The sequence below is a fragment of the Macaca mulatta genome, chromosome 20 (assembly GCF_049350105.2).
Source record: "Macaca mulatta isolate MMU2019108-1 chromosome 20, T2T-MMU8v2.0, whole genome shotgun sequence".
NCBI lineage: Eukaryota > Metazoa > Chordata > Mammalia > Primates > Cercopithecidae > Macaca > Macaca mulatta.
In genome coordinates this window covers 13,434,202-13,458,223 of record NC_133425.1, presented here as the reverse complement: position 1 = coordinate 13,458,223, position 24,022 = coordinate 13,434,202, and the positions used below count along the sequence as shown (strand labels likewise).

The 24,022-nt window shown below is 45.2% G+C and overlaps 1 protein-coding gene and 1 non-coding gene across 24 annotated transcripts in view; one reads left to right on the top strand and one right to left on the bottom strand.

Annotated features, from left to right (window-relative positions):
• Nucleotides 1-24,022, bottom strand: part of SNX29 (sorting nexin 29) — a 657,788-nt gene that overhangs the window by 342,899 nt on the left and 290,867 nt on the right. For 22 of the 23 annotated variants that reach the window (XR_013412446.1, XR_013412447.1, XM_077987279.1 and 19 more), the window contains one exon: nt 22,947-23,053. Coding sequence is in view for 21 of the 23 variants with exons in the window: in XM_077987279.1 (XP_077843405.1) it covers nt 22,947-23,053 (107 nt within the window). In the remaining 2 variants the exon portion in view is untranslated. Of the gene's footprint in view, nt 1-14,759; nt 14,914-22,946; nt 23,054-24,022 lie in introns of those variants that run through there. The other variant, XM_077987287.1, reaches the window with a different exon arrangement.
• On the top strand, nt 6,108-6,234 carry LOC114674530 (small nucleolar RNA ACA64). Its single transcript, XR_003725679.1, has one exon. It is a non-coding gene; the product is annotated as a small nucleolar RNA ACA64 (small nucleolar RNA).

Genomic DNA, 24,022 nt, shown 5'->3' with positions numbered 1-24,022 from the left:
AAGAAGATTCTCTGAGCAGTAAAATGGTTCAGGCTGCATTTGTTTCTGCCTTTTATCTAGCTTGTTTCAAGAACAAAAGAGTCCCACGTTGACAGATCACATGACCTTTTGGCAGGTGTTTATAAACATCGTTTCTTGAAAATTATCTTTAAAACAAAACTGAATGGTGACGAGCTTGGGCTTGTCCTCACTAACACAAGCCCAGAGATTTCTAAAGAGCTAAGATGGATCCTCTTAAACTGGAAGTGCTTTTAGAAAATATGTACTGGTGAGATTTCTTTTAAAATGCATTCTCCCTAACAATGTGGCCCCAAGGCACTCCACGGCTTTTTATAAAAGGTGTTATGTAGCCTGAAGTTTCCAGAGTGACAGAACAGGAGAAACTACTGTCTGAATGTTTGTGTTCCCTCAAAAGCACATTGAGATTCTAACCCCCAAGGTAATGTATTAGAACAGCAGGACCTTTGGGAGGCGCTTAGGTCATGAGGGCAGAGCCCTCACAAATGGGATTTGTGCCCTTATAAAAAAGGCCCCAGAGAGACCCCTTGTCTGTCCGCAATGTGAGGACGTGGCAAGAACGTACCCTCTATGAACCCCAAAGTGGGCCCTCACCAGATCCCACAGCTGCCTGGACCTTGGCCTTCAGAACTGCGAGAAATACATTTCTGTTGTTTCTAAGCTTCTCGGTTTATGGTATTTTGTTAAAATAGCCTGAACACACTAAGACAGTAGATAACACAATCGATAACAATAAACAGAAAATTACCGCATCAGTGCAAACAACATAAAAGTGTGCCTGCTGTAACTGTAGAAAGTGATTTTTATTTTTTGGAAATAGTTTCACAAAGTTTGACGGAACGTGGCCGCGGCCATTTGCTTACATTCAGCTGTTTCCATACCACTTCGATGGTGTTGAAGAGTTATGATGTATGCCCCACCCACAAATCCCAACATGTCCACTCTCTGGCCCTTTACAAAAGAGGTTTTCCCATCTCTGTGTTACATCACTGGGTCACACACACATTCTAGATTCCAATACAGAAAGGACCATAGGCACTGGTTCATTTCCTGCATTGTGAATTGAGACAGAACCAGATTCTAAGTAAATTATCTTTCTTTTGTATATAATTGAAATTTAGCTTCAGGATCAATATTCTTTAAACATGGTACAAGGGAGGATGACCAGCAGCCGCAATGTTAGGTAAGGAGGAAAGTGATAGTGTGACTATCGAGTGTTATTCGGGATGATGCCTGTAAAAGAGCTTCGACTCTGAGAAGGACTAAAATCTTTCTTTCTCTGTCCATAGGGCAAAGTAAATCATGACTAGAGTCCTCTCAGATAAACACTAGAATGTTCATGCCGCAGTCTCTTAGTGCCTGTCTTATGCAGAGTCCATCCTCCGAGTCAGGATTCAAAGGGAAGCAAGGTAAGCTTGATCTCTACCTTCCTGGAAGTTACATTCTAGAGGGGAGATGGACCATAAAGAGCCAACACGATGTAAACTAGAAGACTGGGGATGTCAACTAGAAGACTGGGGATCCTGATATTTCAATCAAGAAAATAAAACTGGGCAATACGATGGATTAGCCAGATGGAAGGCACAGTCGGGTCAGACTGGACTGCCAGGGAAGGTCTCACTGATGTGGTGACACTGAATGGAGACCAGGAGGACAAGAAGCCAACCATCTGGAGATTTGGGGGAGAGGGAATACGGGAAACACATGGGCCTGGAGGGCGAAGTGACCCTGGCCCTTCCTAGAGGCAGGCTGACGGGGCTGGAGAGTAGAATGAAGAGTGTGCTGACAGGTGAGGCAGGAGATGTGGGTGCACACCAGAGTGTCTGCGGATTTGGAATCAGCTTCCAGAGTCCAGGAAGGAGTCGACACGTAGTACTCCCGGCAAGAGAAAATGGCAGGTTAGACTCGCGGTAGTAACGCAGATAGAAAGCAATGGCTGGCTTTATGAGATATTTTAGAAGGAACTATATAACTCATTGAGTGACTAGATGTACACAGTGAGGGAAAGAGAGAAATCAAGGATGACTCAGGCTGTTTAACTTGATTAGCTAGCTGAATGGAACGTGGTGCCATTTAGGAAGATGGAGAAAACCGCAGACGAGCAAGTCAGGAGGAAAAACCGAGTTCTGCACTGGCCTCATTCGGTGTGAGACGCCTTTAAACCAGTGGTCCTCAAAGGAGGGTATTTTTGCTTCCAAGGGCAGAGTAGGGAATGTCGAGAGACATTTTTGGTTATCACAACTGGGATAGGGAGATGTCACCAGTAGGTAAGGCTAGTGGGGAGATGTCACTAAACACACTGCAACGCACGGGACAGCCTCCCACAGCAAAGAGCTACGCAGTCCATGTCATCAAGACCGAGTTTGGGAAACCCTGCTTCAGACAATCCACGGAGATGTCATGAAGGCCGCTGGAGCAACGTGTGTCTGGAACTCAAAGAGAAGTCAGCATTACAAGCATACATCTGTTTTTTCTCAACAGCTTGTTTTTCTTGTGTTGCTATTCTCTCTCTCATTCTTTTTTTAGCTGCTCTGCTGGGGAAAAGCAGTTACATAGGAATTAAAAAGGGATTGAGGTTAACAGATCTAGTAAAAACTGTCAAAACTATTAAGTCGTTCATAAACACTAAGGTAAAACACAATGCCAAACAGTGGAAGATAAAAAGAGAGTAAAATACACAGAGTAAAATATACAGCTTCGAGAAACCACCAAGCTGATCACTGATGATCGATGCTATCAGAGCACTGTCTCCAAGGCATCATGGGTACATGAAAGAAAACGTGATCAACTCTGCCTTGGTTGGAAAAAGTGGTGGAAGATGGGAGGCAAGAAAGGGTTCTTTTCATTCATGTTAGAGAAATGCAAACTAAAACTACATGGAGATCACATTACTCAGCTACCAGATTAGCAAAACCTCATAAGCAATTGTATTTATCCCAGCCAGTTGCAGTGGCTCACACGTGTAACCTCAGCACTTTGGGAGGCCAAGGCAGGCAGATCACCTGAGGTCAGGAGTTCAAGACCAGCCTGGCCAACATGGTAAAGCCCTGCCTCTACTTAAAATACAAAACATTAGCCAGGCGTGGTAGCATGCACCTGTGGTCCCAGCTACTCAGGAGGCTGAGACACGAGAATCGCTTAAACCAGGGAGGTGGAGGTTTCAGTGAGCCAAGATGGCGCCACTGCACCCCAGCCTGGGTGACAGAGCAAGACTCCATCTCAAAAAAAAAAAAAAAAAAAGAAATTTTACTTATGCCATTAAGATATTTCTAGTGTAAGAAAAGGGATACAAATATTAAATCAAGGTAGGTAAGTAAAAGAAAAAAAAAATCCTTAATTCAAAATTTGAATTAGAAATATCTATATGGATCATAATATATAGTCTACTAAAAAAGAAGGGATGGGGTAGGGGAAAGGGAGGGAAGAGGCAGGTGGGGAAGAAGAAAGGGAAAGATTTTCTAGCTCTGAACACTGAAAAGGCCTAGAAACGATAACCAACCCAGCAGCAACAAGCCCCACCAACTAGATGATGCTGTACAAACACCTTTTCCCGCCGGGCGCGGGGGCTCACCCTGTCATCCCAGCACTGTGGGAGGCCAAGATGGGAGGATCACGAGGTCAGGAGATCGAGACCATCCTGGCTAACCCGGTGAAACCCCGTCTCTACTAAAAAATACGAAAAATTAGCCAGGCAAGGTGGTGGGCGCCTGTAGTCCCAGCTACTCGGGAGGCTCAGGCGGGAGAATGGCGTGAACCCGGGAGGCGGAGCTTGCAGTGAGCCAAGATCGTGTCACTGCACTCCTGCCTGGACAACAGAGTGAGACTCCGTCTCAAAGAAAAAAAAAAAAAATAAATCCCTTTTCCCAGTCAAGAAGCCAGGAACCCCTGGAGGAACAGGTGTTTCCAAGTCTGGGGCATGAAGTACAAGAAGGGCCTAGAACACCTCGGCTTCCTTGGTTTGATGTCCAGTGTGATGGCAAAAACTACTCCTGAGGATTCAGGAATCAAACTAAACACCGTCCATGGGCAGAAGATAGGACAACTTGAATATCACAAAAAAAATTACTATGATGAACTGGAAAACATCAAATAGGTTTAAATACGTAAATTTGTAATGCTTTTTTTTTTTTTTTTTTTTTTTTTTTGAGACAGATTCTTGCTCTGTCACCCAGACTGAAGTGTAGTAGCATGATCTTGGCTCACTGCAAGCTCCACCTCCCAGGTTCCAGCGATTCTTCTGCCTCAGCCTTCATGCCTGTAGCTGGGACTACAGGCATGTGCCACCATACCTAGCTAACTTTTGTATTTTTAGTAGAGACTGGGTCTCGCCATATTGGCCAGGTTAGTCTTGAACTTCTGACCTCAAGTGGTTCACCCACCTCGACCTCTCAAAGTGCTGGGATTATAGGCGTGAGCCACCATGCCTGGCCCTATTTTTTTTTTTTTTTTTTAAAGACTCATTGGTCCTCTCTGGAGGAGAGAAAGGAACCAACTCATTATTATGTAAATAGATAAATAAAATAATCAAAGCCTTGGTTCCCCTGGCTTCCTCATTGCATTATGATGAGGTTAATGTAGCTAACAACAGGAAATATCGCCAGGCACATGGGAATCATGCCACATGTGAAAGCAACTGTGACTGTTGTCACTATACCCACATCGTCACCCCTGGGCCCTTGGGGACATCCACACCCAACCATCCTTGGCCGGTGAGAGGCAGCAAGGGTCCTCCCAGACATGGGAGGCAGCAGAGGATGCCTGGTCTATTCTAGAGAGAAAAGTAAGAGAATATTTTCCATCTCTTCTAATTGTCAGGAAAATCTAGAAACACACAACATGCATATATATTGCCCTTACCAAGGGCCAGAAATTCTTCTAAATGTTAGATGCATGTTAACTTATTCTTCACAGTAACACTAGGAGGTAGGAACTATTACCATTCTCATTTTACAGATGAGAAAACTGAGGCTCAGAGAGGTTAATAACTTTCTCATGATCATAGACTTGTTCATTGCAAGGAAAGGTATAATCTGCACAGGCTTGTTCAGGATTCTGCAAAGTATGAAACCTTGAAGAAGGTAATAAACATGCAGAAAACCACCCAGGGGACGAGGAGTCTAAGGAACTTATCTGTGTTATCATTATTGTCACTGTCATCATCATGTTACCAGTTATTCACTGAGCGTTCACTTTGAATTCATCATTCCACATCAATTATGCCATGACAGAAGTACTATTACTTCTTTTCTTTCTGAAACAGAGTCTCGCTCTGTAGCCCAGGCTGGAGTGCAGTGGCACAATCATGGTTCACTGCAACCTCCAATTCCTGGGTTCAAGCAATTCTCCTGCCTCAGCCTCCCAAGTAGCCAGGATCACACACGTGCACCATCACACCAAGCTGTTTTTTTGTATTTTTAGTAGAGACAGGCTTTTGCCATGTTGGCCAGGCTGGTCTTGAACTCCTGGTCTCAAGTGATCTGCCCACCTGGGCCTCCTAAAGCGCTGGGACTACAGACATGAGCCACCTGGCCCATAAGTGCTCTTATTATTCCACTTTCTGGAGGTGAAAAGTAAGGTTCAGCAAAGTTGGGAAGATTTCCACAGTTGTTCAGTGAAACACAGGTGGAGCCAGACTTGGAAGCCAGTCAACGATATTCCACAGCTCACATTTTCCCCCAGCTTTACTGAGGTACGATTGACAAATAAAAATTGAATACATTCGAGATATACAAAGAGATGAGGTATGTGTACACTGTGTAATGACTAATGCAATCAAATGAACACATCCATCAACACCCACAGTTATCATTTTTTAACTCTGTGATCTTTATCACACAACAGGGGGTGCTGAGGACACCTCAGACTTCTCTTAGCAAGTTTCAAGTAGGAGAGACCAGGATAAGGGAAGGAAGCCAGGGATGCAGAGGAGGAGAGCAGTGAATACACACATCAAGGAAAAGAGCTTTGGCTTGGGGGAGGTCATTATTTCTGTGTAGAACAAAACAAAACCAATAAACAACAAAAAAAAATCATACAGACCATTTTTCCAGCCCAGATTTTGACACTGAGAAGTGGTACATCCTACTGGCATTGGTTGAAAATCACTCCCAGGCTTTGGCCATGGCTGCAGGCGAGATTCAATGCCCAGAGCCTCCAGGGCCTCAGCTCACCACACACTGCCCCGTGTGTGGCGGTGAAACCCAGGCCCCAACGGATGCTGTGGCCTCCACCCCAGTGCCGCTGCTGGTGCCGTCTGCCTTTGTCTCCAGCCTCCGACCCCTAACCCTGTCTTCCCTCCATAGCAGGGGAAAAAAAGTGGTATGTCCTAGAGGAGTGCTTCTCAACCAGCAGGGATTTTGACCCCAGAGACATGTGGCCACATCTGGAGACATTTGTGATTATCACAGTTGGGGGGAAGGGGGTGCCACCAGCATCCAGTGGGCAGCAGCCAGGCGTGCCATGAAACATCCTACTACACACAGGACGGCCCCCATGACAAAGGATTCTGTGGCCCAAAATGTCAATAGTGTTGGGGTTGAGAACCCTGGCATAGAGCAAGTCACCTGACCTCGCTGGGCCTCACTTTTGTCCTTTGTTAAGTGGTGATAGCCATGTTTACCCTTCATTACCCATGTTTACCCTTCATTAAAGTATTTATGAGCAGTAAATATATCTACTGTCTGCCCCATGACAGGCACTCAAAACAGCAGCTGACACTAATGGCATAATCATCCCTATCAGCATCACCACCATCATTAAGTAGGAGAAGTACCTGCATTAGGGATTGGCACAATGTGACCTGCTGGCCCCCTGCCTGTTTTGGTAAATAAAGTTTTATTGGCACTCAACCATGTTTACAGATTGTCTTGGGCTGTTTCACCGCTTCGATGGCAGGGGATCACATGGCCCACAACACCGAAAGATTTTACTATTTATCCCTTTATAGAAAAAAATTCTGCTGGCCTAGGAATGATCAAGAAATGTGAAGTGCTATATGAAAAACAAATTGTTATAATTCTGATGTGTCAAAAAAAAATTGTAGGAAATTTCTTTCTTCCCCCTACATATGTAAGGGCCATGGGCACAAAGTTACAGGTGCAGAGCATTCTAATTGCTGAAAGCCAATTTTATCCACTCGATTTTATCACTTTTCGTCAAAATTGACCACCACTTTGCTTTAAAATACACGCCATCATAGCAGTTCAAACCTCTAACACCGGGAAGGCAGTCATTATGATACTTACAGAGAAACTGAGATCTGATATCTCGCTCTCCTCCCAAGCCAGAGCACAGGAAGGGGACAATTTTCCATTAATTTTAAAAGCTTTTTACCACCAAAGGAAGAAAATTTTTTCAGGAAGACAAAAAGATAATATTTTAGCATTTAAATCTAGTTTTCTTCACAAAGTGAAAATGATTTCTACATATTACATAGTAGGAATTGGGTTGTTACCATAGAACATATTTCATTTTGAGGAGAAGAACTGAGTTTAAAAGATTCATTTTTGGAAACGTTAATCTCGGGCACCTGGAGATGAAAGCGCTGGTGCACAGAAGTTGGTCTTTGTCGAAAGACAGTTTTCAAGTTTTTATAAGACTCATCTCCCTTCTCTACCTTAAAAATGGATTTAAAAAAAAAAAAAAACTACTTAAAGGGAGTGGGGGGAAAAAAAAGAACCCAATTTCAATATCCTTTGCTAAAGAAATAGTCTTTGCTCGAAACAGGGCAGAGAGTTGCCTGTGTGACCCAGAGAAATAAGTGAATTGAAACTTTTCTAAAGTACTTGTCACTGTAAAAGAGTTGCTGAGAGTTTGCCCTGGCAAAGCTGAGTTTTCGGTACTGAAAATGGAACCTGTGAGTCACTCCGAGGAAGCCCGAGGAAACAGGGTATATTCAGCTCTCTGCTCCACCGGTTCCAGAGGTAAAATGTACCTTCGTCAACGGAAGCTGCAGAAAAAGCAGGATACTGATGGGAAAAAATTAGCCACGAAGGAAGTTGTGAGAGTTGTTTTCTCAAAAACAAAACTAAGAAAGCGGTGGGCGACTTGGCAAGCAAAAGTTCTTGGGCTGGTAGGAAGAGAAGGAATGTTCAGGGATTCTGGCAACTTCTCCTGGAAGGCTGGCTTCACTGTCCCATGGTGGGGTGTGTGCATATCCTTAAAGGGAACCAGTGACCCCACTGCCTGTCATCCTAGGAAAGTCAACCCTGGGACAAGTAGAAGTGGAGAAGCAAGGACATGGGAAGTGACATCGTTTGGCTGTGTCCCCACCAAAATCTCATCTTGACCTATAGCTCCCATAATTCCCATGTGTTGTGGGAGGAACCCATGGGGATAATTGACTCATTGGGGCAGTTTACCCCATAATGTTCTCATGGTAGAGAATAAGTTTCACAAGATCTGATGGTTTTATAGGGGGAAACCCCTTTCACTTGGTTCTCATTCTGTCTTTGCCTGACGCCATGTAAGACGTGCCTTTCACCTTTGGCCATGATTGTGAGGCCTCCCCAGTCATGTGAAACTGTGAATCCATTAAGCCTTTTTTTTTTTTTTTTTTTTTTAAATAAATTACCCAGTCTTGGATATGTCTTTATCAGCAGCATGAAAACAGGCTAATACAGGAAGGGGTAGTCATCTCTTCCCTGGGGCTCCAGCTGCGTTAGGCCTGGACACAAAGGCCCAGAGAGGTCCAGGGCAGTTCTAGCCCTCAGCCAAGCGACAGTCAGCCAGTAGGGAGGCAGGGAGCCAGGCTGGGGACATAGACAGGTCTGGGCTGTGACTGAAATGACCTGAACCTACCCAGAGACGAACTGTGTTCCCCACCGAGCATAGACAAAGGGCAGGGAGGCGGGACCAGCTAGCAGGCGGCAGCTGTGAGATGGTGGCAGCCGTGAGATGGCGGCAGCATGAGCCCACAGCAGCCCAGAATGCTGCAGATAGACAGAGGAAGGAGGCAGGTGACTGTGGAATTCCCAGGCCTGGGAGTAGAAGGGGTGAGTCTTTAGAAACCAAGAAGACTCATTCTCCCTGAGTAAGCATGCCAGGCCATTCTCAATCCATCGGAGGAGGGAGGAATGGGAGATTTCCAGCGACCCTGTGCATGACAGCGTTGAGGGCTGTTCCACTGAGAGTGACAATGTCTGTCCCCAAAACAGGTAAATGAGACAAGAGGGTTCCCCACCACAGCAGGCACCCCACCTGAGAGATGAGGGGTGACGGGCGGCCATGTATACAATTCCCTGCTTGATCTATAAATGCTACACATTGGAAACGATGACTCCCAGACCACAGATGCAGACATCTGAGGCTCACAGAGGTCAGGTGACAGGGCCCAGGCATGCGCCTAGAGCCAGGATTTCGATTTCGATTCTCACATTCTGACCAAGAGTGGGGACAGATCGTCATCTCCTGGTGTTTGGATTCAAAGTTCTCCCCAGAGAGTGGCTGTGAGCTTCAGGTCTGGAATCTGAGCACCTACGTGACCCTGACCATCAGTAAGCTCACCACACTTCAGTTTCCTCCTCTGTAGAGTGGGGAAGAGAGTAATAACACCACAAAGAGTGGTTATAAGGATCACATGAGATCAATAAAGTGCTTAGGAATATGTCTGGCACTGTGTAAGCACTGAATGAATGCAAGCTTGCCAGCCTGATAAGGATTTTAACAATCACGGAGAAAGATATCTGCAGCTTTCCAAAAGAACAGAATGGCTCAAAATTAATTGATAAAAAGGATTCTTTGTACTTTATTTTTTTAATCCATTCAAATATGCCCCCAAAGTGGATTAAATAAAAACGTTCAATATGTTCTTTCTACCAAGCTATTGGATCAAATCACCCTATTAGCTGAGCTAAATAATTCATTTAGTTAATTCGCACTGTAATGAATCAGGAGAAGCTACAAAACCTCAAAGTCGTTCCAAGTCCAATTTCAAGTCTCTTTCAGGCTTTAGAAAAGTCTTCAACCAGAAGACAGTCATAAAATGTGTCAGGAAACAGAAACGATGAGCTTAACCTCTACCTCGGGCCGACTAATCTTCGGAAACGAACACACTGTCTGAACAGCAGGAAAGCAGTCACCGCTGTTATCAGAACTGGGTCCAAATGTCAGCTCTGCCACTTGCTGACTATGCGACTTGGGATATTCTACTCAACCCTTCTGAGCCTCAGTATCCACCACCGCCTACCTTGCAGGGCTGTCGTGAATATTAAATGACATGATGCATATAATGGGGCCAGGCATGGTGGCTCACACCTGTAACCCCAGCACTTTGGGAGGCCAAGGTGGGAGGATCATTTGAGGCCAGGAGTTCAAGATCGGCCTGGTCAACATAGCAAGACCCCATTTCTTTGAAAATATATGTATAATAATAAAAAGATGTATGTGATGCCCCCGTCCAGTGTTTGACACATAGTATGTGCTTATTAAATGGTGTCAATTATATTAATTTGGATTTAAATAATTTGTCTATTCATTATTCATTCATTAATAAGAGTGAACTACACTAGTGAAAATTTCTATTTATTCTACATAAGAAAGTTGCTTAGCTGGACATTAGCAACAATTCTTACATAAGTGTTTAAACAAGGTTAGTAAAACCTCTGATCCTTACAAGCTTAACTAACACTAGAGCCACTGTGCCTTGTATCAGCCTCGCAGGGGAAGAGAACAAGGAGGGGACAGAAGATTTTAGATCCTTCAAATAAAACACACAAGAATATCACACTATTAGAAGCAAAGTCCTAAGTCTCCCTATTACATATGGGGAGATGTTTCTAAAATGACAGGGCACCTGGAGGCAACGCTTTTTACAAGATGTCTTCCAAGCCAAACTGCTACAAGTCATTCACGCTGAAAGTCCTCTGGCAGTGCCCCTGACAATCAACTAGTAGAGCACCTTTAAGAAACAAAAGCCTCTCTGCACCACCGACCTGACAAAACGCTACCTTCCGGAACGGGTCTGAAATGACTGGCTGGGACTTAGGAGGAAATTCCTATCCAAAGGCCAAGAGCGGCCATGGGAGGAAGGTGCAGCTCTCCACATGCACCTATGATAGGGAGAATCAAGACAGAGAAAAGGGAGAACTTTCCAATCCTACCACTTTCAGAAAAAGAAACATTAATTGTAGCATCTGAAACCTAAAAGACTCTCTAGTAGGAATGACAAACAGTGCTAAAAAAGGAACTACGGAGGCGTCTTGCCTCTGTCTCACTCTACGGTCTATCAGTCAGTTGCCACCTGACACGCCCAGGTGGCCAAACCTTCGCACCTGCTGTTCCTGCCATCTGGACTGCCCTTCCGCACCCTGTCTCGCTGGCAAAGTCCTATTCTACCTGCAAAGCCCAGCTTCGAAACGAACATTTCTGCGCTATCTTCTCCAATACACACCAAACCACAACCCCTCGACCAGCAGATCTGACAGCACCAATTTCCATCTTCTTTCGATTCACTGATTCACTGCTTGCTGCTAAAAATTACTGTTTTATGGCACTAACTCGGCTAGTAGGCTGTGAGCCCCCCAAGGCGAGGGAGAGGGCTGATTCTTCAATCTATCCACTGATCTGGCCCTCACTCACTCATCCATTCATTCACGCACTGAGCACTGAAGTGAACCTTGGTTTTCTGCCACCACGGCATCTGCTTCCCCTAACAACAGTCCCAGTTTTCATGTGGGATCCATCCCTCTCCCCAACCTCCCTTCTCCATGTCTCAATGGGGCTCTTCCCTGTCTTAGCACCAGCCAGATCCTGTGATCAGCTGAAAAGAGAGAATGGAACCTAAGTTGACTCTACAGAGTAAACGTAAGCTTTTTGACAGGAATGGAGACAGACTCTTGCTTTTTCCTATAAATGTGAACCTGGAAGAAAAACTGTGTGCCCAGGGGTGATCACAGTCATGTGTGACCCTGAGGAGGAAAACCCATTGATAGGGTTTGCCTGTGTCCCCACCCAAATCTCACCTTGAACTGTAGCTCCCACAATTCCCACGTGTCGTGGGAGGGACCCAGTGGGAGGTAACGGAATGATGGGGGCAGGTCTTTCCCGTGCTGTCCTCAAGACAGTGAATAAGTCTCATGAGATCTGATGGTTTTGTAAGGGGGAGTTCCCCTGCACAAGCTCTCTCTCTTTGCCTGCCACCATCCATGTTAGACACAACTTGCTCTTCCTTGCCTTCTGCCATGATTGTGAGGTCTCCCCAGCCAAGTGGAATTGTGAATCCATTAAGCCTCTTTTTCTTCCCGGGCTTAGGTATGTCTTTATCAGCACCATGACAATGGACTAATACACCTACCAAAAATGATGTCAACCCAGAAAGGGAAGAGGAAAGCACACTAAAGAGAGAGAAACAGGAGCCTGGTAACACAGCTTAAGTATCAAGCATTTGCCACAGCTAAAGCCAGACTTTTCCTTGGGCCAAGGGATTCCCTTCCTCGAGATTACCACGACAGGCTCGACTCAGTGGTAATAACAAGCTGAACAGATACCGGTCAATTCTTGCTCTTACAAAGTCTGTAGTGGATCCGGCAACACAACAGAGCAACTCTCCTCCAAGCAGTGACTCAGGAATCCAGGCTAGTGTCATTTTCTAGCTATGCATCATGGAACACACGGCTTCCAGAATCACCATGGCAGGGGAGCAAGAACCAAGAAAACTCATCCCCACTCTCCTATGCCTCAGTCTAGGATAACACTCATCACCTCTACTTTCAACCCATTGGCCAAAACTAGTCACACAGTCCCAAGCTACCCATAAAGGAGACTAGGAAATGCATCTGTCCTGTGTGTATACAAAAAGAAAAATGAGACAGACCTTGATAAATAACACAGTCTTTGTCAAGGACAGCCTGAGCCAAGCTTTTTTATTCTGCAACCAAAAAAACTATTTATTCAACGATACAAGCATCAACCAGGTACCAGAGGTCATGAAGGATGAACACAGATAAGTGGGGCACATTCACGACACCGTACTAGCAGGATTAGGAGAGGTGACACAAAGGATGTGCAGGACACCCGGGGCAAACTGAACCCAGTCTTCAGGAGTGCAGTGGGGTGATTCGAGAAGGCTTCCAGGGTGAGATTTGAAAGCTCAGAAGTCAGCCAGGGAAAATGGACAGGAGAGGGTTCATGAAAAAAGAACAGGGTTCCAGGTGGGACCTTATATCTGCCTGTGTAAAGGTCTGCAGTGAGAACACGTGCATTTGAGAAAGGAAAACATGCTCAGAGCAGGAAGGTAAGAGCATAGCAAAAAGGCTTACTTTAACATGTGTACATGTTACTTTTACAGGAACCTAAGGGCGAAAGTGAGCCAATGGCAAGTTTTAAGCAGAAAAAGAAATGGACCAAGCAGACTGGGTCCGGAGTAGTTTGTCATTGTCCATTTACATGCATTAAATGCCACAAGTCCCTCCCTCCTCCCTGTCTCAGCATTTTTCACTCTCCCCGCACCCCTAGTTTCTCCAGCTCCACACTGCCAGTGATGAGCCCTTGATATTGCCAGCAGGCTGAGCTCATGCAGCATTCAGGACAGCCCTGTCCCTTCATCGGGTGTATTCTGAACTCTGAGCCCAACCTTGACAGGACTACATCTCTTTTACTCGCTTCCATCAAGGCCATAGGACTCCTTCTGGCTTCCTGAAGCCACTTCCCGCCTCAAAGAGGAAGGCAAATATAAAACAGGCCCAAAATAGTGTGGGTCTGAAAAGCTGAAAACCAGCCACTATAATTACAAGTATTTTTATCTATCGTCCAAAAAAGGAGTATTGGATCATTTTCCAAGTGTTTCTCTAAGGAAGTTCATCTGTTCATTCGCAAGTACTCCAGACTTCCAGATCAGAGGCACAACCAGAAATGAGGCTTCAGCAGAAATGGAAGCGAAACGGAACACACGGGGTGGAGACACAGCAAAGATCAGGGCCCGGCGCTGCCACCGGAGAGGGTGGTGACCTCGCCATGAAATGGGAAACAAGGTGTCCAAGGTTCTATGAGAGAAATCAAAAGATCGGCAAAGATAGACACTACAAAGCTGGAGGCGCAAGCATGCCTGCACAGAGGCATGGCTGTGACCTGCACCTGAACACGCCCCAGGCAAACGCAAACAGGTAACTGAGAGGCCAAGGGAGAAGAGGGAAGAAGGAAGAGCCATTGAGAAGAAGACAGTGCCAATAGCGGACCCTTCTCCTCCCGATACACAGGCAGATAGCCCCAGCACACAGGAACAGATGGGGACATCCAGTGGGCACAAGGGGCATCAGAAGGGGCCTGCCATCCAAGGCAGCACGCACGGCTGTTTACCCAGTAAGTGCTCACATCAGAAACCGTGTCACCAGCTAGAATCTGTTTCCATTCTCCCTCCTCATCTCTTCCATCGTTCCCTAGTTCTTGACAAGCTAATAGCCAGCATGTTTGTCACTGAGTTCATTTTCCTGGCTCTGCTTAGAACTAAAAGTTAGAGCTAGCAGGCAAGGCAGGCCCGATTCCTGTTTCTAGTCAGGTACAGAGAAGGCCACAGAGGGCGATGGGAAGAGTACCAACTCTGGGGTCAGTCAGGGGGTCAAATCTTGCTTCTACCCATGCTAGCCCCGTGACCTCGGGCAGGTGACTTAGCCCTTCCAAGTCTTGGCTTCCTCATCTGTTGGTATGTAGAGAACAACGAATCAGACAGTCCATGTAATGCAATTAACACAGTGCCTAAAAATAGAGTAGCCCCTCAATTTGCCCTCACTGCTATTACCTTCATTATCTTTTTCTGTTTGTTTGTTTTGGAGACGTCTCGCTCTGTCACCTAGGCTGGAGTACAGTGGCGCCATCATAGTGATGCAGGACTGATGAGCTCCCAAAGAAGGGCTTAGCCTGCAAGGGTTCTTGGTTGTGCCCGGGAAAGTATTCAAGGGCAAGCTGGAGATAGAAGAAAACAGCTTTATTGAAGCAGTGGTGTCACAGCTCCAGTGGAGTGACAGCTCCGGGACTGCTCCTGCAGAGCAGGGTGACCCGTAGACAGAAGGCGGCAGCTCAGGGCAGTTATGCAGTCACATTTGTACCTACTTTTAATTACGTGTAGATTAAGGGGTCGTTTATGCAGAAATTTCTAGAAAGGAAGTATTAACTTTTGGGTCACTGCCATGGAAAGGGGCGGTAACTCCTGGATGTTGCCATGACGATGATAAACTGACATGGTACCCACGGGCATGTCTGATGGAAAGCTGCTTCCACCCAGCCCTGTTTTAGCTAGCAGTCAGTTTGGTCCAGTGTCTGAGTCCCACCTCTGGAGTCAAGTCCCACCTCCTCCTTCAATAGCTCACTGCAGCCTTGACCTTCTGGGCTCAAGCAATCTTCCTGCCTCAACCTCCTGAGTGGTTGGGACCACAGGCACGCTGCTGTGCCCGGCTAGTTAAAAAAAAACATTGTTTTGTAAGTACAGGGTCTCACTACATTGCCCAGGCTGTAACATCAATATCTATAGCTGCTTTTCATAAAATGTCATGAAAAACCCAACAGGCCACCGAGTACCACACACGTAATAGACCCTCATAAAGCACTGGTGGGAGAAATTCTCCAGGATCAACAACCCAGGTTCTTCAACTAATAGATGACAGGAAAGGAAGAAAGGGAGAGGTAGGGAGACACAGGTGACAGAACACACAGATTAAAAGAGACTCAAGAGATCTGTCACCAATCGTGAGGTAGGGACCTTACTAGGATCCTGACTCAAACATCTGTTTAAACTGCAAATGTGAACACTCACCAGATATTTGATAATACCAAAGAATTACCGCCAACTTTTGGTGTGATAATGATCCTACAGAGTTTTTTCTGTTTTAAAAAGAGAGCCCTTATAGTTTACTACCAATATATTCCTAACTACTTAGGGGCGAAATCAACGTTGTGTTTCAGATTTCCTTCCAAACACTACGTGATGCTGGGGAAACAGGAGGGTAAGTGGATGAAACAAGACTGGCCAAGAGTTGATAACTATTGAAGTAGGGTGATGAGTATATGGAAGTTCTTTCTGCTCTTTCGCCTATTCTTTACCAGTAAAACATATATGCTATTTTAAAAAAAACAGAGACACCTGTGTGAGATACAGCCCGCCTCCTCCTCCTGGAGAGACCTTCGTTAGGGAAGGAGTCCATTTGTAAAGGAGACCACACTGGAGGCTGGAAATCCATGCGCTGGTGAAGCCCGCAGCCTGGGTCACACCTCCTCGTCCTCAAATCCCACACTTTCCCAGGGCCTGTGCAGCTGTGCTGCTGACCTGACTGGGTGTGTTGTTAACTGAAGTCAAGGCAGACAGCCAAGCAAAGGGCACATCCAAGAGGCAGAAAAGCTCCAAGCTTAGCCATCCTGCGTAAATGAGATGCTCCAGTTCCTTGTTCAGGAAGCTGGGGATGAGAAAGAGTGAGCCAGGGGCCCCCTGAAAGACCTTCTTAAAGAAGCTCCTCTCCCTGACACTCCAACCTGAGAATCACTGGGACTAGCATGACCCTTCTTTAACAGGCTTTTTAAAGTGTGACTATGGTATTGCAGTAATGTGGGGCTTTTAAAAGAGCTCTTATCTTTTAAAAATAGATTCTGAAATAGGAATGCAATAATATGGAATCTGGAATTTTCTTCAAAATACCATGAGAGGCTGAGGTTTGAGGGGTGGGACAAGATACAGATGAAGCAAGATTGGCCAGGAGTTACTAACAGCTACAGCCAGGTGATGGATACATAGAAGCTCATTACACTCATTTATATCTGTGTATATTTCAACTTTTACGTAATAAAAAGATTTTAAGAACTCCTTGGAAGTTTAGCCCTGTTAGTCATTCACACTTTAGTGGGAATTACACCTATCCTGCTAGAAACTATAACTTCTTACCCTTTTTCACTGATACACAGGAGGCACTTAAACACTCAGTTTTGCTTGGTAATCAAACTATATGAGGTAAGAGCCTGGTCTCAATCCACTCAGTTTCATGTGATTTAAAACAAAAAAAAAACAAAACAAAAAAAAACAGAACAGGCACGGTGGCTCACACCTGTAATCCCAGCACTTTGGGAGGCTGAGGTGGGCAGATCACTTGAGGTCAGGAGTTTGAGACCAGCCTGGCCAATTTGGTGAAACCCTGTCTCTACTAAAAATACAAAAATTAGCTGAGCATGGTAGCGCATGCCTGTAATCCCAGCTACTACGGAGCGGGAAGCAGGAGAATCGCTTGAACCAGGGAGGCAGAGGATGCAGTGAGCCGAGATTGTATACCACTGTACTCCAGCCTGGGCAACAGAGTGAGACTCCATTAAAAAAAAAAAAAAAAAAAAAAGAGTCACATCATATCTTTCATTTTGAGTATCAGTTTAATGTAGATCTCAGCTCAGAGTTTTTTATCCTGAGTCCTGATACAGAATCCAGTATTTTATTGAAAAGCCCATGCTGCTCTTATATAAAAATGACTCCTGGACACGTCAAAAGTGTTGGAACCCATTGGTGCCAATTTATGAGGCAAGCACTGGTGGTGTAACTGCTCCCAAGGTGCTGGCTGCTTCCGGAATGTTTACAGTTTATTAAAATGATGATCACATTCACAGTTATCTACAGCATGTGATTATGAGTTTATTTTTTACCAGCTTGATGTTTAAGCTTACTTTTCCATTAATAGCAACTCTGCCATTATAATGAGAACAAATGTTGCTAATACGCCATTATTTTACCCATGAGAAAAATTCAGGGATTAACTATACTCAGACAGTAAATGATAAGTGTCTTATAATTTTAAAAATCAATCAATAGCTAGCCGAGCCCTGTCATATGGAAGGAAGTAAAGTTCTGTTTGCAGAGGATGGACCGGCAATATTGAAGCAGAAGATACACAAGTGGGGCAAACAGCTAGAAAACGCTGCCAGCAAGCAAGACCTGGGAGAGCCTGAAGGCAGCATGAGGGAGCTAAGCCCTGGTCAACAGTGAGCGGAAGGAGAACTGAAGGGAAACGGCATCTACTGATTACATATGGATACAAAGTTTTATGTAAGTGAGGGCGCCGCTGGTAAGCAAAAGCAAAAGTCCTTATACAAAAATCCAGTATTTTATTGAAAACCCCATGCTGCTCTTATATAAAAATGACCCCTGGACACATCAAAAGTGTTGGAACCCATTGGTGCCAATTTATGAGGCAAGCACTGGCAGTGTAACTGCTCCCATGGTCCTGTAAAAGCAAAAAACAAAACAAAACAAAAAAAGAAACAAACAAAAAACCAAAACACCAGATTCTAACCTAAACTAAAATAGAATTCACTATAAACAGGCAGAAAAGTGGAAATCGGGCTCAGAAAAGTAACTGGGGCCAGGCACAGTGGCTCACACCTATAATCCATCCCATCACTGTGGGAGGCCGAGGCAGGTAGATCACCTGAGGTCAGAAGTTTGAGACCAGCCTGGCCAAGATGGTGAAAATCCATCTCTGTTAAAAAAAAAAAAAAAAAAAAAAAAAAATTAGCCGAGTGCGGTGGCACGCATCTATAATCTCAGCTACTTGGGAGGCTGAAGCAGGAGAATTGCTTGAACCTAAGAGGCAGAGGTCGCAGTGAGCTGAGATTGTGCCATTGCACTCCAGCCTGGGTGACAGAATGAGACTCTGTCTCAAGAGAAGAAAAAAAAAAAAAAGAAAAAGGAACTGAAACCAGAGCAATTCTGACAGGTTCAACACAGGAAATAACTAGAGTCTTATCAGACTCATTGCTAGTAGTCTATTGAATAAATGCCTATTGTTAATTGCTATTGAATAAATGGCCTCCCAAGCATTGCTGCATTCTTATATACCTTCAGAGTTAAACCCCCATTGGCCTAGCTCAGGTCATGTGCCCGGCCCTGAACCAAACCCAGGGCAAAGCACTTGGATGTACTGTCCCACCCAGACAGCATGCTATGGTGGAGAGGAAGCCCTCCAAAGGAAGTCAGGACAGAGGGGAGAAGAGGAAGCACAGAGACACCTCCTGTATACTGCAGGCACTCAGCTGGGTTCTTTATGTGCCATTCCCAAAACAAACCCACTTGCAGCTATGACTGGCTGCATTTCACTAATGGAGAACGTGAGGCTTAGAGAGGTTAGGGGCTGTGCCCAGGAACATACGGCAGTAAGTGGCAAATCTGAACTCAGCCTGACACGCGATACACGTGCTTTCCAAGTCACCAGGCTGCAGAAGGCAGCGACAGAGTGATGGAGGCCCAAAGTCCAAATGTCGCCAACATGTCACATTGTTGTGAAGGCAACAATAGAACATCTCTGAAGATGAGTCCAAACCAAAGGAAATGTACTTAAAAGAGGTAAAGAAGCAAGAGACTCAGAAGAGATCTATCTTGGATGTGTTCAATATATTTTATCTTCAAAACCTTGGTGAGAACAATTGTTTCTCTTCTGATGTCTTAGAATTTCAAGAAGGATGGGGAAGTTTACAGAAGAAATTCTGAGCATCACTAACAGTCTCTAAGAAGCAGGGAGGAATTATCTAAAGAAGCTGTGGTTAGGTGCCAACCTCTGCAGAGCTGCTGTCAAAGACACGGCTCCAGGTCTGTGGGTATAACCCCACCTCTGCACTTCAATCCTGTGTCCTGACTATCAGAACAGGCACGTCTGCCTCATCCACAAGAAGTCGCTCTGCAAGTGGCTCACGCCTGTAATCCCAGTACTTTGGGAGGCTGAGGTTGGTGGATCATGAGGTCAAGAGATTGAGACCATTCTGACCAACATGGTGAAACCCCCATCTCTACTAAAAATACAAAAATTAGCTGGGCGTGGTGACGCATGCCCGTAGTCCCAGCTACTCAGGAGGCTGAGGTAGGAGAATCGCTTGAACCCAGGAGGCAGAGGTTGCAGCGAGCTAAGATCACGCCTCTGCACTCCAGCCTGGCGACAGAGGGAGACTCTGTCTCCACAAAAAAAAAAAAAAAAAAAAAAAGCTCCATCTAGGGTAGTGAATGCCATTTCAGGGATGTCTGTTTCAACCTCACAACTTCCTTGGCTCATCTCCTACAACCATCAACACTGCTGCTCCCAGGCTAGGAAAAGTCACAAAGGGAGGAGAAAGGAAGCTAAGGGCTGGACACTGAGAAGGCGCTCAATGGGTGTGCGTGAACTGTGTCGGCACCATCTATTACCCAGCGGCCTCCCTAGGCTCCAAGCTATGCTTCCTGCTAACACTGAGGGCCAGAGGAAAGTGTGCCTCCTATACAAAACCCATGTGCTCTTATTAGCTATCTAAACTAATTTCTAATTAGCTATCTAATCTAATTTCCACCAGGATGCTCTGAGCTCTAGTTAAGACTTAACTGTGGGCCGGGTACAGTGGCTCACACCTGTAATCCCAGCACTTTAGGAGGCCAAGGCAGATGGATCACCTGAAGTCAGGCGTTTGAGACCAGACCATTTAAAGAGGGCTTTATGGCATTGACTTTAGGTCTTCACGCCTTCATGCCTGAACCTTGAGCCCTCCCGTTTGGTAGTTCCACACTCACCCTCTCATGGCTGGCGGGAACAGCCAGGCAGGTGAACCCTGCAGTAACTCCCCACATGACCCGATCCTCTCCACACATCCCAGCTGAGGTCAGCACAGCAGGGGATGAGACTTTCACACGGTCAAAACCAAGCAGGTGACGACACAGCCAGGACACAGCCACAGTACCACCTTTCTCCCCTCCCCCACTCTGCTCCCGACCTGTCAGTCTCCTTTCAGTTCCTGCCAATGCTTCCTTGTATTCAGCCTCTGTTCTTGCTGCTGCTGATGCAGAAAGCAGGCATCTGATAAACACTGAAATAAATCATCCAACCACCCGGCCCACGAATGAACTAGTGGCACTTGGCTCACAGGGTCAAACACCCAATCACCGTCTTCTTGCACCCCCACCCCACCCCACCCCACCCTACACGCTGCCCAGCAGCCCCACAGGTAGAGAATCTCCATGGAGAGCGGTGCCTGGACCCAGCACTCAATGCCTTTGTGGACCCTACGAAGCAGGCGCCCTTGCTGAGCTGCACTGGTCTGACGGAGTCCTCACCATAGCACCCTTGTTCCCCAGAGGAACAGAACCTTTCACCCTGCACTTTCATTCTAAGAACCTTTCACCCTCTCTAAGCTCATCAGGCCTTCTTTCATTCAGTAAATCCAGACATCCCCATCCTAGGGAGAATTTAAAAATTCAAGGGTTATATGCGGCATCTACCATTTGCCAATAAGTGGCTGTGGAATGTACAGAGCTGACAAAGACACGGTCCCGCCTTCCAGGGGCTCGGAGTCCACTGGGGTAAAGAAATACACAAGTCGTCCCAATCCTGAGATTGGGGCCCTGTTTCCCTCTCCACTTGGGCCTTCCAGGCATAGACTCGCGGCCCAGAACCCTGGCATTGCCACCAGCCAAGTCTGAGTCTCACGGCCCCACTGAGGGAGCTCCCAAGGAAGGGCACAGTGGTGAGCAGAGACCACACAGGAGTGCCCTGTCCCCAGGCCTCCCCAGCCTGGCTTTTGACTCATCCCCACCAGCCTGTGTGTTAAGGCCTCAGCTTGCCTTCCCTTGCGCTCACTTGAGTTAGAATGCAAGATGTTTCTAAAGTCACCTTCCTTCTTTAGAGTCAATTTAGAGACCAGACAAAACAGATGGTAACAATGGCAGCCTGAACCAGCAATGAACTTAGGGGCACCCCCTCCAAGGCCCTGGGCTTCTGAAACCCACCGAAGCTCACGCATGTCTCCACAAAAATGAGTGAGTATTTTCCTGATTACCAAAATAAAACTCACTGTAGAAGATTTAGAAACAACCAAAAGTATGCTTGTATAGTTAACATGTGTATGTATGTACATACACACATTGCTTATAATACTACCACCAAGGGACCATTACAACATGTACACACAGCTCATCAAAAACATAGCTTCTCAACTTTACCATCGAATATGGTAATAATCGATGGTTTCTGAAAAACCTCTTTATCATATCCAAGAATTACCTTTATTCCTCATTTATGAAGAATATTGTTTATCAGGTATCAACAAAGTTATAAAATGATTTTTCATTACCTACCAAGATAAATATCTGGTTTTCCTCTTTGAGGCCACTAATGAGATGATTTACATGGATGAATTTCTAGCATGCAGCCATCCTTGCAATCCTAAATAAACCCTGTTTTACGTGCACTGTTCTTTTAATATGTGACTGAATTTGAGTAATGACTTTCTAGAATTTTTGTACATCTCATACACAGATGATTCTATTTGATAGTGTTCTTTTTTATGCTATCTTTGTCAGGATTTTTTTATATCATGGTAATGCATACCTGAACCAAGATAGAGACGTATAAAAACCCTCTCAGGAAATATAAATAGCAAAGGGCTCTTTGTGTATTACCTTGAAGAGTTTCCTAGAAATCACCATGAAAGCATCTAGGCTTACTGTCTTCTAAGGAAGCAGTTCTCCAGTTACTTGTACAACTTTATTCCAAAGTGTGTTGGTTTTTTGTTTTGTTTTTTCTTTTGAGGGCGAGGGGTTCCCTTTGACCAGTCTGCCTCATCTTCAATTAATTCTGATAAGGAATGTGTTTTCTGAAAAATAGTTCACCTCATCCATATTTTCACATTTAACAGCACAAGGGTGCATGCGATATTCTCTCCTGTTTTCATCTCCAAATGTTACAATTATTTCATTTTTAATGTTACATATATATTTTTGTCTTATTTCCTTATCGTAAGTGCCAGAAATTTCCAATAATTAAGTGATATGTTTCAAAGGATCAGCTCATACTTCTCTTTATAAAGCACACTGACTTGGTCTTGTTTTGTTTTGTGGGGCTGAGGAGTTGTTTGGTTGTTTTGCTCACGTGTCTTTAGAACAGGCTGGGCTTATCCTGGAAAGTCTCCAAAGCAGCCAACATCAGAAACAAAGACGCAGACTCCACCGGCCTTACCTCGATGAGCTTTCTCTCATAGGAGCTTGCAAGTTCTTCAGCAATTTCTCCCGGCTTCTGTTCAGTTACTGTAACTTCTCCATCAACACTCCAAAGATTTGGCACAACTTTAGAGAAAGAGAGACATGTCATAAATATTTCAACAGTATCGAAAACTATTCTCCCAGTGAAAAAAGAAAAAATTCTTCTTTCTCAGATGACTTCAGATTGAAAATGCTCTCAAGAAAAAAAAAAACACACACACACACACACACAAACACACTTACTAATTACTTCAACAATGGGACATTTTCACCTTAGTACAATAAAACGAGTGATAAGGCCTGCACGGTGGTGTGTGCCTGTAGTGTCAGCTGCTCAGGAGGCTGAGGGGAGAGGATTGCTTGAGCCCAGGAGGTCTAGGATGCCATGAGCTATGATTGTGCCAATGTCATCCAGCCTGGGTGACAGAATTAGACTTTGTCACTTTAAAAAAAAAAAAAAAAAAAAAGCGTTAAGCTGTATTTTTAAAATGCAAGAACTGTCATGAGATAGAAGCACAGGAGTCAAGGAATAATCTTGTCACTACTTTCCATTTCAGGAGAAAGCAGGCAATGTTTTGACAGATTTGGCAAGACATAAGAGCCTACATTTGTTCTTTTGTTTTTTTTTTTGGGGGGGGGGGGTGGAGGTTTTGTTTTGTTTCATTTGAGATGGGGTCTTGTCTGTCACCCAGGCTGGAGTACAGTGGCACAATCAATCATACAGCTCACTACAGCCTCGAACTCCTGGGCTCAAACAATCCTCCTGCCTCAGCCTCCTAAGTCACTGGGACTGCAGGCATACCCCTGCTGCAACAGGCTAATTCTTTTTTTTTTTTTTCTTTTAGTTTTTGTAGAGACAAGTTCTCACTATGTTGACCAGGCTGGTCTTGAACTCCTGGCCTCAAGTGATCCTCCCTCCTCGGCTTCCCAAAGTGCTGAGATTACAGGGGTGAGCCACTGCATTCAGTCCACTTACATCTTTTATATTTGCTAAGTTTCCTTTTCTACAACAAAAAAGTGATCCAGTGAGGTAGTGCCTGCCCACAGCCAGCT